The 12,027-nt window shown below is 38.0% G+C and overlaps 1 protein-coding gene across 2 annotated transcripts in view; it reads right to left on the reverse strand.

Moving 5' to 3' along the window:
- Nucleotides 1-11,337, reverse strand: part of TTC21B (tetratricopeptide repeat domain 21B) — an 84,537-nt gene extending 73,200 nt beyond the window's left edge. The window contains exons 1-6 of one of the 2 annotated variants that reach the window (XM_040475260.1): nucleotides 11,194-11,323; nucleotides 10,326-10,583; nucleotides 7,043-7,172; nucleotides 6,844-6,954; nucleotides 3,185-3,351; nucleotides 759-881 (exon numbers count right to left, since the gene is read on the reverse strand). In XM_040475260.1, the coding sequence (XP_040331194.1) occupies nucleotides 759-881; nucleotides 3,185-3,351; nucleotides 6,844-6,954; nucleotides 7,043-7,172; nucleotides 10,326-10,388 (594 nt within the window). In that variant the 5' untranslated portion in view covers nucleotides 10,389-10,583; nucleotides 11,194-11,323. Of the gene's footprint in view, nucleotides 1-758; nucleotides 882-3,184; nucleotides 3,352-6,843; nucleotides 6,955-7,042; nucleotides 7,173-10,325; nucleotides 10,584-11,193 lie in introns of both variants that reach the window. The other variant, XM_040475261.1, reaches the window with a different exon arrangement.
- Nucleotides 11,338-12,027: the final 690 nt, after the last annotated feature.

Raw genomic sequence — 12,027 nt, forward strand, 5'->3', positions numbered from 1 at the left:
CCCCCCCCCCCCATCCTCATACTCACCTTTTCCTCAAGCCTCCACTTCTACCCTCTGCTTAGCTCATTCCACTTTCGTCTCCTGGCCTCCCAGCAATGCCCTGAACATGCCTTAAGGTAGTTCAACTTGTTATCTCCTCTATTTGTAAATGCTTTCCCCCAGGTGCCCACAGAGCAGTAACTCTCACTTCCTATAGGTCTTTGCTCAAATGTCACTTTCTCTGACCACATGATTTAAAACTATAGGTTCATACTCCCAGCTCTCCTTCTCTCCCTTTATCTGATTTACTTATTTTTCCATTGCACTTATTACCTTCCAATATACTATGTAATTTAATTACTTATTTTGTTTATTGTCTGTCTCCAACAATAGAGTATAAGCTCCATAAAAGCAAGAGGTTTTACTTTGCTCAGGGTCTCCCTGGTATCTACAGTGATGCCTTGCACATGTTAGACAAACCATAAATGTTTGGTAAATAAGCAATATAGGAACCACCGGAACCACCACCACCACCACCACCACCACAAAACAAATTAAAACCAATCGGGATTCAGGAATTTGGTAAGGAAATACCTTTCTCTAGTTTGTAGTTCACTGTCCTATACAAATAAAATGCAAGTTCCTCTTACAGTTGAGAGCTGATAAAAGTAACATAACAATTACTATCTTTTTTGGACTACTCAGTTTTGTTGGGTTTCAAATATATATATTATGAATAAATTTTAAAATATGATTTATTTACCCTAACTTCAACTCACCTTACCCAGCAGAGCAAAAATATCATTTCCATCTTGTAATCCCTCTTCAAAATATCTTAGTGCTTTTTTAGTATAAGGTTCTTTTCCTCTTGTGATATCAAGCCATGCTCTCAAAACCTGTCCCTGTAGAATGAAAAAGTCTAATCATACTCCCATTTTATTGGAAACAAAAGAAATAAATGTTGATGAAAGAGGTAAAAACTAATGTCCTTTTCTGTAATTAGTAACAACAATCACTCTGACAAAAAATGTTATGAACAATAAAACAATGTTCAATAAAACTGGTTCAAACCTTTTCCAGCCTAGAGTTTTGGGAACTGTTATGTATTTTAGCCCTTAAGATTATGATGTGTCCAATATTGAGAAACTTGTCAAATATTCCATTAATACTAAATAACCAGTAGTCTCATCTGGGACTTTGCTAGTAAATTATTATTGAAAGTTGTTAAACATGTAATTCAATACATAAACAAGAATGTGTTACTTCTTTTTTTGGGCAAACAGACCAAGTGAACAGAGATGGAAAAACAGAAGTGTCTTGCTTTATATATAGTAAAAGTTAAGATAACCTGGCAACTATCTTAATCCTTGTGACTAGTCCAGTGCATTTCAAATGAAAGGATAAATGGCCTCAGGAATTAAAGACTGAAGAAGTCACAGATGCTTACTTTCAGAAATGTTAGGGAGCCAGTGGATTATAAGGTTTATAGAATGAGAAAGAAGGTGTCTACAGGTTACTTTTCTTTTTAATGTCAAATAAAAAGTTGTGAAATCTGTTTTTCTATCAAAAAATTTCTAGGGGCACCTGGCAGGCTCAGTTGAAAAGCATGCAACTCTTGATCTTGGGGTTGTGAGTTCGAGCCCCACATTGGGTGTAGAGATTACTTAAAAATAAAGTCTTAAAAATTTTTTTTCTAGGTTAATTCATAAACTTATAAATCTTTAAGATTATATTTACCTCCCTATATTTCACCTGAAAAGACAGAAATGAATACTAAATGCTATTTCTACTCACTAGATCAATGTCTGTATTTGAATCGTTTCAACTATTATTTCTGTGTGGATGATTCTCAACCTTTATTTCTAGTCCAATACCTCTTTCTAAACTTTTCTTTTCCTAAGAGCTCATCTACTATCTCCATCTCACTGTTCCACCAGAGGTGGAAACATAGTATGTCTGGAACCAAATACATTACCCTCTCCAAGATTACCTTCTCGTCTCAACATATTCTCTGTTTATGTTAACTGGGATCTGAACTCTCCAGACTTAAGACCTCAGAGAGACATCCTTGATATCTGACACCTCAAAATCTTGCCCCTAATAATTTTAGAGTCATTGCTAATTTTTTCAAGTCCTGTTGTTAAAAAATTTGCATCTAATTTAGCCCGTATATCTCGAGAATGATATAAACTATAAAGCTTTCGTATGCATTATAGTGGTCATATATGTACAATATTTTAGTGTAGGCCCTTAAAAACCTTCTGCTGGAAAGTATGTACTACCATTTGGGGGCAGCACTCTAGTTTCTCCTTAGGCCAGTTCATCCTATAAACCATATTTGAAACAGTCTTCAAAATTTGTACTCTATAAATACCACTGCCACAATTAAAAGTCTCAATGACCTCTCCATGCCTACTAAATTTCATAGAAATACTTGTAGCTAGCTGTCAAGGCCCTTCAATTTGTCCCAACCCACCTCTCGAAGCTTTTCTTCCACCCTCTTTTTCTACAGTGTTCCCGTCAAAAGTGAGTTTCTTACTGTACACAGAACCAACACATCTCTCTGTTTTTCTCATTTCCATTTATTATTCCCCACATTGGGAGTATTTGTTTCCCTTTTCCAACATCTTTGCATGTGGAAGCTGTATCCATGTTTCAGGTTTTACCTCAAATGCTACTTCCTTCAAGAAATTCTTCCTCATTCTCCTAACATTTATAGATGTGATCTTTCCTTAAGTACCAAAATAGTGCCTAGCACAAAGTGAGCAAGAACTGTTAATTACTCTTTTCCTGAATACTTCAATCACATGTCTCTCACACCATTTATAAACGCTCATTATAACAGTATTAGCTGCATAGGTGCTCTATGACACTACTAGATTGACCCATCCATGTAAGTAAAGTTTATGTATTCCTGATCTTTGTATTATTAACAGTGCAAACAATGGTATCTTGTACCTAGAACAGTTCAATAAGGAGAGTGAGAGAGAAAGATAGAGATAAGGAAGGAAGGTAGGGAAAGAACCAGGGAGGGATTTTTTCAAGAGTTAATTAACAGCATAAAAATAGACAACTTTAGACAACCACAATTTTACAAAATAATATTAAAATAAAGCTGTTATTTATAAATTGAGAATAGAACAAATACTACTTAATATGTAAGCTTCCTTTATTTTATCTATTTCAAAATAAGAAGACCAGCTACCTCTTTACTGCCATTTGACATTTTGATCATTCTGTCAATATATTCTCTCGCCTTATCATGACGACCAATGTGCCATAAAAATAAGCCTGCGTGGTACAGAGCTTTTGGCCCAGCTCCTTTACGCTGCTCTTTTACTCTGGCATCTGATTCCAGAATAGCTTCTTTATCTAGGAGGGGAAAAAAGACATTAAATAAAAATTAAATTCTAGATCAAGTGTTCATAATAGGTCAGATGATTAACAGAGCACAGAATATAGTTCTCTCTAGAACACCACGGTCTAACAGACTAAAATATTAAGTCACATATGTAATTTAAAATTTCCTAGTAGCTACATCAAAAAAGTAAAAAGAAACAAGTAAAATTGATTTTACTAACATATTTTATTTAACTTAATTTATCCAAATTATCATTCCAACACACAATTGAGATGAAAATTGAGATACTTTTTTTCTTATTAAATTTTAAAAATCTGATATGTATTTTTTACAAGGTACATCTCAGTTATAATGCTAAATTCTCTTCAAAATTATGTGATTTGTACTTAGCTTCCTTAAAATTTATAGATGAAAACAACAGATTCATATATTCATTATTCCAAACATTACTTTTCTGATAACTGAATCAAGTATCAGTTTTAAATTTAAAATTAATTAGAATTAAAGTTAATTTAAAACTTGGGTTCTCAAACTAGATACATTCCAGCACTCAAACATCCACATGTAGTTAATGACCACTGTTGCATACTACAGTTCTATAGTTTATGTCATTCTCAAGATATAAAGGCTAAATATACAAATTTTTTAGCAACAGGACTTGAAAAAATTAGCAATGATTCTGAAATTATTAGGGGCAAATCCAGGGCGAGTACTCAAATTACCCAACTCCCTAATCCAATTCTAAAATATGTAAACATTCCTGGCTGCTCTCATTGGTCAATGAAAGGCAGTATAATTACCATTATTTACATGGTTTAATACTGACTGCATAGCAGCTCCCTTAAAAAGATGGCCCACCTCTCATAACTCTAACCTTTAAATCTATTACACGTGTGCTTAGGACACAACTATCAATTCGATCCAAATCCTGAATTGAATCTGAATGTGGATCAACTATGCAATAAGGAAGAAGAAATGTCAAAGCTGAAGGCTGTGATTCTGACTACCTTTCTGGAAATGGCTACTCAGAAAAGGTATTACGACTCTTTCTTTTATCTCTAATGATACCAATGTAAACTTAAATGTGGAACCACCAAGGTACGACTTTGAGTTCATGAAATGAAATTGTTTCTGGAAGGCTATACAGATTGCCTGGCAAGAAGACCCTCCAACGCACCCACTTGAACACCTACAGAAGTTTTCATTAAGTAGCCAGGATACAGAGACAGAACTCTGTAGAAACAGAACTCATCAGGGCAGGGGCACGATTTGTACTTTCCTGCCCAGGTATCTATCAAGTCTCAAGTAGGCCACCTGTTAGCTGTGACACCATCTGCACAAAGCTGGCTCTTACCAGATATCAGCTCGAGTTCTTAATGGACCTTTTATAATCAGGGCTTACATCTGTATTCAGGAAGAATGGACATGAATAATCTAAGCCCTTCCTAGGCAATAGTAATGGACATCTGGGCCGCTCCTGAGTTTAAGCCCACTCAAAATCATCTATGGTAGAAAGTAAAGTCTGTACTCAGGTGTTTCTAAACAATATGTCTGCCTCCATCCTTTTAGTGTCCTGGAAATCACATTTCCCAACAGAACCAACACTCTTGGGAATAACCAATTAAATGAAAACTTGATTCTAAGAGGAAAATAGTTTGTACGAATCTCTCTTTTTTTTTAGATTTACTGATTACATCTCTCTATGCAAGTTCTGTGTTCCACCTAAATACACTCCTGCTGGAGCACAGAGAAAGGAGATCCATACAAGAGCCTAATCCTGAACCACTTCCACATATTTGCCCATTGATTTATCCTGTACGACACATATGTTTTATATTCAAATCCTACTTGTGCTTCTAAAACCAGATTAAGGCCCCATTTTACACAAAGCGTTTGCTTTGTTCTTCTATGGATTAATAGTACATACCATTTTCAGTTAATTATGAACTCATTTGTTTTATTTCTCATAATTTTATTTAATAGTAACATTAGAATTTAACCTTTATGGGTTTTACATTTTCTTTTCTTAACTAGACTATAAACTTGATGTCATGGGTCACTTCTTACAATTCTTTTATATTCTCTGTGTTTGGCATAGTCTCTTGCAGAAGGTAAGCATCTAGTCATTAGATTTGTTTACTTGTTAAACACATTAATGTTTTAAGTCACTTTTTGTTGATCTGTGCCAGTACATGTAGGATAAAGGAGATATGTGATACTTTTGCTTTGGAAAAAAATTTTCTAATATTAAAAAAAGACATTCTGTGACATCTGGTTATAGTCTAATTATTTGAAACATGATGTACATTTGTAACGCTATTAGCTGTTACTGGATATGTATAAAAGAATACAATACTATTTCTTCTTTATTACCTGTAATTATGATATTGTGCTTCAGCCATTAAGATCACTGTTCGTTGACAGTTCGCACAATTTTAATTATTGGCTTATGCATAAGGTTCTTTCCATAATCTAGTTATATTTCCCAACCTACTACTGGATAAAAATTTACTGAATATCTTCTAAGAGCCAGCACCCCTCCCTGCCCTGCAGGGATGTATATGGGCCTTTGAGAAGCTTAAGATACAGTGGAAGGGAGAAACTGCATGTAGCTATAGATTTGCGTATAAGCTATAAAGTTGGCTGCAAAATGGGGCACCTGGGTGGCTCAGTCGGTTAAGCGTCCGACTTCGGCTCAGGTCATGATCTCACAGTTCGTGGGTTCAAGCCCCGCATTGGGCTCTGTGCTGACAGCTCAGAGCCTGGAGCCTGTTTCAGATTCTGTGTCTCCCTCTCTCTCTGCCCCTCCCCTGTTCACACTCTGTCTCTGTCTCAAAAATAAATAAACATTAAAAAAAATTTTTAAATTTTGCCAATCTGATGATATGATACATGTAAAATGGTGTCTTTTTGCAATTTTAATTTCCCTACTTACTAACAAGTTGAACATCTCTTCATATTTGTACCAGCCTTTTCTCTGTGTATTATCTGTTCATATTCTATAACTTTATTACATTGGCTCTTTATTTTTGTAAGAGTTCTTTTTATATTCAAACACTATTTTCTTGTCAGTTAATGAATTGCAAATATTTTTTCCAGTATGTAGCTCATCTTTTCACTTTCACTTGCACTCTGTCTCCCTCTGTCTCAAAAATAAACATTAAAAAAAAAATTAAAGTTGGCTGCAATTTATGTGTAAACCTATTTTGGGCTGTCCTTTGTTTAATAATTGCTAATATACAACTTTATATTATTTCAAATGATCCCTATATATTAATGAAACTTTTGCCCTAAGATAAAAGGAATATGAAAGTGATAAAAGACACGTATTTCTTGTGCTTGATAAATCAGTAACCTTGTCAGGAAGATAAAACAAATATATAAAATGGTAACTATAGAAAATTATAATATAGATTATCAGACTAAATGTTATGGTAATTGAGAAAAATCAAAATGAATTGAGTAGAAAATATTGTCCTAAGCATTATACTTAAATACTATACCTGGATTAGGACTCATTTTATGGGCATATATCAGTGCAATTAGAGAACAAAGTGATACATCTTGTTTATTTTTAATAGCCTCAAATTCCCGAAGAGCTTCTTGAGTTCTACCTGAAAATCAAAATTATAATGTGAAAAACTTCATAGTGCAAAACAAGAATTTAAAACTTATGGAACATGTTTAATAATTAGCACATACCTTCCATTAATGTACCATAGGCATGATAAAACCTGAAGACTGGGTCACTGCCATACCTCTTAACTCCTTCACTGGCAGCAAGTAATACATGATGGAAATATTTCTCCTGACAATAGTAATTAATCAAAGTCTAAAAGGAAACAAGGACTAAATGTTAAAAGAGATTTTGGTGTTCAAATACCTTAAGAAGCAGGTATTAATCTAAAATTTTAAATAATCTAAAATTAGATAACGTGGTTCTTTTTTCCTTCCAAGTTCCTGAAAATATTGTTAAAGGCTAGCACTTAACAGTAACAAATGCAAAACACAATGAACACAAAATTTTTGAAAAAACTCAATGTTTTCTAATAATTTCAATCTTTTTTTTCTAAATTATTTAACAATACTGAAATTAGGCTAGTATTGCCTCTTTCCTTTGCCCACATTTTCTTAAAGATTTTAGAAAATGGGAAAACAGGGATGCCTGGGCTCAGTTGGTTTAGCGTCAAACTCTTGATTTAGGCTGGGGGTCATGATCTCACAGTTTGTGAGTTCGAGTCCCACACTGCTGACAGTGGGTAGCCTGCTTAGGATTCTCTCTCTCTGCCCCTCCCCCACTTGCATGTACACTTGTGCGTGTGTGTGTGTGGGGGGGGGGATTCTATCTCTCTCTCAAAATAAACTTAATAAAACATAAAAGAAAAGAAAATGGGAACATTGACAAAAACAGGACTAGTAAGAGCCTTCCATTGCCAGACCACAGGATTCTTTAAAAAAAAAAACAAAAAACCTTGCTTCTATTTTGTTTTTAGAGCGTTACAAAGTAATGACAAATTGAATTCAGCAATTCACTGTGAAATGTCTTTTTTTCTGAGTTCTACAACAAAGAACTGTCAGTAAGAACAAATGATCTAAACTTTTTTAATGGAAATTATTACCTTTAAGCTTTTTTCAAAATTATATTATTTAGATTTACTTGGCAGAAAACTACTATCAGGAGATACTAAGTTCTGATTAATTGAGTCTATGCTTTACACCTTTCTCTCAGGATCATACCTAAGGCTTAGTTGCTAACCTAATCAAAGAAGGAAGCCATATTCACTATTTCTGTAATGGACCTGATTCACCTCCATAAACCAATCTGGACCATCCCATACTCACCTACTCTGATTCTGCAGCCCATATAGCAGGAGGGAGAAATACAGATGAAGCAGTGATTGAAAAGATTGAAAAATGAATGTCTAGACTGTTTAAAAAAAATTTTTTTTAATTTTTTTATTTTTGAGAGACAGAGCGTGAGTGGGGGAAAGGGGAGAGAGAGAGAGAGAGAGAGAGAGAGAGAGAGAGAGACAGAATCTGAAACAGGCTCCAGGCTCTGAGCTGTCAGCACAGAGCCCAACACGGGGCTCGAACCCATGTACTGTGAGATCATGACCCAAGTCAAAGTCAAACGTTTGACTGAGCCACCCAGGTGTCCCTAGACTGCTCTTTTTTACAGTGTGTTGTTTCTGAAGGGCTACAGTCCACATGCTTCTCTTGAACACTTAGGCAAACATTCCCTTTTAACTTTTACTCTGCTTCCCTCCTTGTGGTTACTGCTCTCTTGTTCCCAGTTACCCACACAGCACGCTTCAGTAAAGCGCACTTTTCCTCCTGTGCCCTTCCCTAAGATTGCAGATGAACTCTTTGTTTGCCACAACTAAGGACAATGTTAATATCATCTTACTCGACTTCTATTCAACATTTACTATCACCAAGCATCTATAATTTTCCTGAAAGGTATCATAAAAAGGACATGGATTTAAGGTGAAAAGACCTGGTTTTAAATTTCTGGTCCATCTTACACACCTTAGTTTGCTCATTTGTAAAATGCCACTAATCATTTATAGACCATTGTGAGGATTAATTAACAGTATCATACTGTAAAACTCCTGTTCTGAGAAAAGTAAGTTCCTCTGAGCCCTATACATTGATGAAATAAAAAAACATAGTGTCCAGTCAAGACCTCTCATCAAAGCTCCAGATTTATCTTTCCATTTGCCCCCTCTACCCAAGCCAGAAATCAAGTCATGGCATCCTCCCTTCCAGTTTGCCCAGTCTTACTAATTCTAACCAGTCAGTAGGCTCTTCTGTTTCTCTAGTCTACTTCCTACTCTCACATCTATTACCACTCCTTGGTTTGTTCAGACCAACAAATGTTTACTGACTGCCTACTAGTCCCAGGCACTGGGCTAGATACTGTTTATGTGAAGATGAATAAGACATGGTTCCTGACCCAGAAAGGCTTAAGATTTTAACCTGAGACTAGAATCCAAAGACTAATACCATGCCATAAATACAAGCAAGAAAAGAGCTTATAAAGTGTTGTAGGGATGTAAAGAATGAGGTTGGGGTGTGGGATGACAGAAGAATAAAAAGATTCTCTGGGTGGACTTCAGAATTCCCTCTTGAATCATGAACTCCTCACTCCGTCCACACGTACACATATTTCCCCTTCATGATCCTTGAGGAGGGTAGAGTTACCAGGCAGAGGAACAGCAACAGAGATAAGAAATCAGCACTTGTAAGAAATCAGCAGTGAAACACAAGGATGGAGAGGCGATGGAGAGGACTTAAAGTCATTCTGTATTGTAGAGCAGGGATTGACAAACTATAGCCAGCTGCTCTTTTTTTTTTTTTTTTTTTGGTATGGTCAGCAAACTAAGAATGGCTTGTACATTTTCAAACAGCTGGCGGGTGGGGGGAGCAAAACAAAACAAATATTCATAACATGTGAAAATTCTAAGAAATTCAAATTTTAGTGTCCATAAATAAAGTTTTACTGGAACAGGGCCATGCTCGCTCATTTAAGTATCGCCTATGGTCGCTATCAAGCTGCAATGGCAGGTTAGATGCCAGGAACCCTATGGCCTGTGAAGCCCAAGATACGTACTATTTGACCCTTTACAGAAAAAGTTTGCCATTCCCTGTTTTAGAGTCTTATGTTAAGACACAGATTCTAGGATGAGGAGGTTGGAGAGAAAGGTAGGGTCTAGCAAGGCCTCATGTTAAGGACTTGGATTTACTCCTCTAGTCTAAGTGATGAAGAGCCACATAACAGTATTAGGCATGAAAGTGTTTTTATTGAAAAGTTCACTTAGTTCATAGTGCAAAGGACAAATTAAAGTTATGAAAAAAATTAAGGAGATGGGGAGGGCTTTGGAAAATAATGTAACTCAAGCAAAGAATCAGAAGACCCTCCAGGACTCTCTGTCACTGCCAAGTTGTCCTTCATCCACTTTTCACCATCTAACACACTACTTACCGTCTGACTCCCCCCACTCAAATGTAAGTCTAAGACTAGGAGTGTTTTTCTTAGCTTTAACATTGCAGGACTTATTATTTTCAGGGCTTAGAATAGTGCCAGCAACATAGTGGGCACTCAATAAATACTTGTTGAATTAATTTAAGGTTTTTGTCCAGCATTAGGTTGTACAATCTGTGAAGGCAGGGGCTGTTCAGATCTGCTCATCACTCTCTCCAGCTGCCAATGTACACACAGCGAGCCCTCCATCAACATGTGCTGAAAGAGTGAATCAGTGAACAAATGGGAGATCATCATCCTACAAAGAAACTTAATTCTCAAGCCTCATGTCCCTGTTTTTAGATCACTTCTTCAGTGGACCGTCACAAAATATTTGCTTAATAGATGAATCGGTGATAAAGAAGCCCATCACCCCAAAATAAAGACTCCTCCATTTTCAAGCCTAGCACTTTGTTTTCATATAATCTTTCGTGTTCCTGTTCTGTGCAATCGGTTCATTGACACTAGTTTGCTTAATTAAATCCTTAAAAATCGCACCGGGAGGCGCAGTAGGTGTTATTCGTTGACCAAGCATCCGGAACAAACGGGATACAAAGTAAAAGTAAACAACCCAAACGGGGTGGGACAAGCACACTAACGGCAATTCGTTAGCAGCGTGACTGCCCCGGACTTCAAGATTCCAAGGGAGGGCCCATGGAGGTGGCCCTGGTGATACAGCTACAGGCCAGCACCGCCCGGGACGCCTGGCGAACCCGGGCAGCAAAGGCACAGCAGGATAACGACGCCCTCGCGAAGTCCTCTCCTCCCCACGCCCTCCGGGCCCACGCCGCCGGCAGAGGCAACTTGCGTCCAGGCCCCGTCCGCTCACCTTCAGCCCCTGCGAATCCATGGCTCTCACCGGGAGGGGGTGCGAGCCTCCGGCACTTGCGCCCGCCGCGCCCCAGCGGAGGAGCCAGGGGCTCAGAGTCCCGCAGCCCAGGCCCAAACCCCACCAGAGCTTCTGGAAGCGGCGGGAGGGGCGGGGCGGGGCGGGGCCGGGCTGCCATTGGCTGCCGGAAGCAGGGGGCGGGCTCTCAACGCAGGGATTTGCGAGGAGGAGGTGCCGCGGGGAGGAGGTGCTGCGAAGACCCGGAGGAAGGGCTGCGGAAGGGGAAGGGGGCGGCACCGGGTGGTGCGGCAGATGCGAAGGGGTGGCGAAGGGGTCAGAGTGCGGAGTGGCATTAGCAGGAAGGTGGATTTGGAATGACGGAATAAAGGAAATGGGGGAGGTTGTAGGAAAAAGAGCAGTCTCCTTCCGATCACTGGCTACAAAGAAAGACACCATTTTCTGCACGTTTGTGTAGGGGCCGGTTCCCGCAATGCGGATCTTTGAAGGCCGGAACAACGCAAAGAAAAACTTTGATCACTTTCACTTGCAGTAATCCTATTATCACCGCAAGGTGGCGCAGAAAAATCAGGGTTCTTTACAGAAAGCTCACCTTTACAGGCATTGCAGCGATCCCCTTTGTTGTTAGAATGAGCATTAAATTAATCCTTTGTTTTAACCTTTCTGATAATGATAGCAAGTTTAAAAAAATATTTTACTTTAATGATACTGCTGATTTTAACCTGATAAGATTAACTCCTATGCATGGGGCACCCGGCTGTGATTCTTGGTCTTGGTGTCCTGCGTTCGTTCCGGGCCACACGTTGGATATACAGC

Source organism: Herpailurus yagouaroundi, unplaced genomic scaffold (assembly GCF_014898765.1).
Source record: "Herpailurus yagouaroundi ecotype Mexico unplaced genomic scaffold, PumYag 140, whole genome shotgun sequence".
Classification (NCBI taxonomy): domain Eukaryota; kingdom Metazoa; phylum Chordata; class Mammalia; order Carnivora; family Felidae; genus Herpailurus; species Herpailurus yagouaroundi.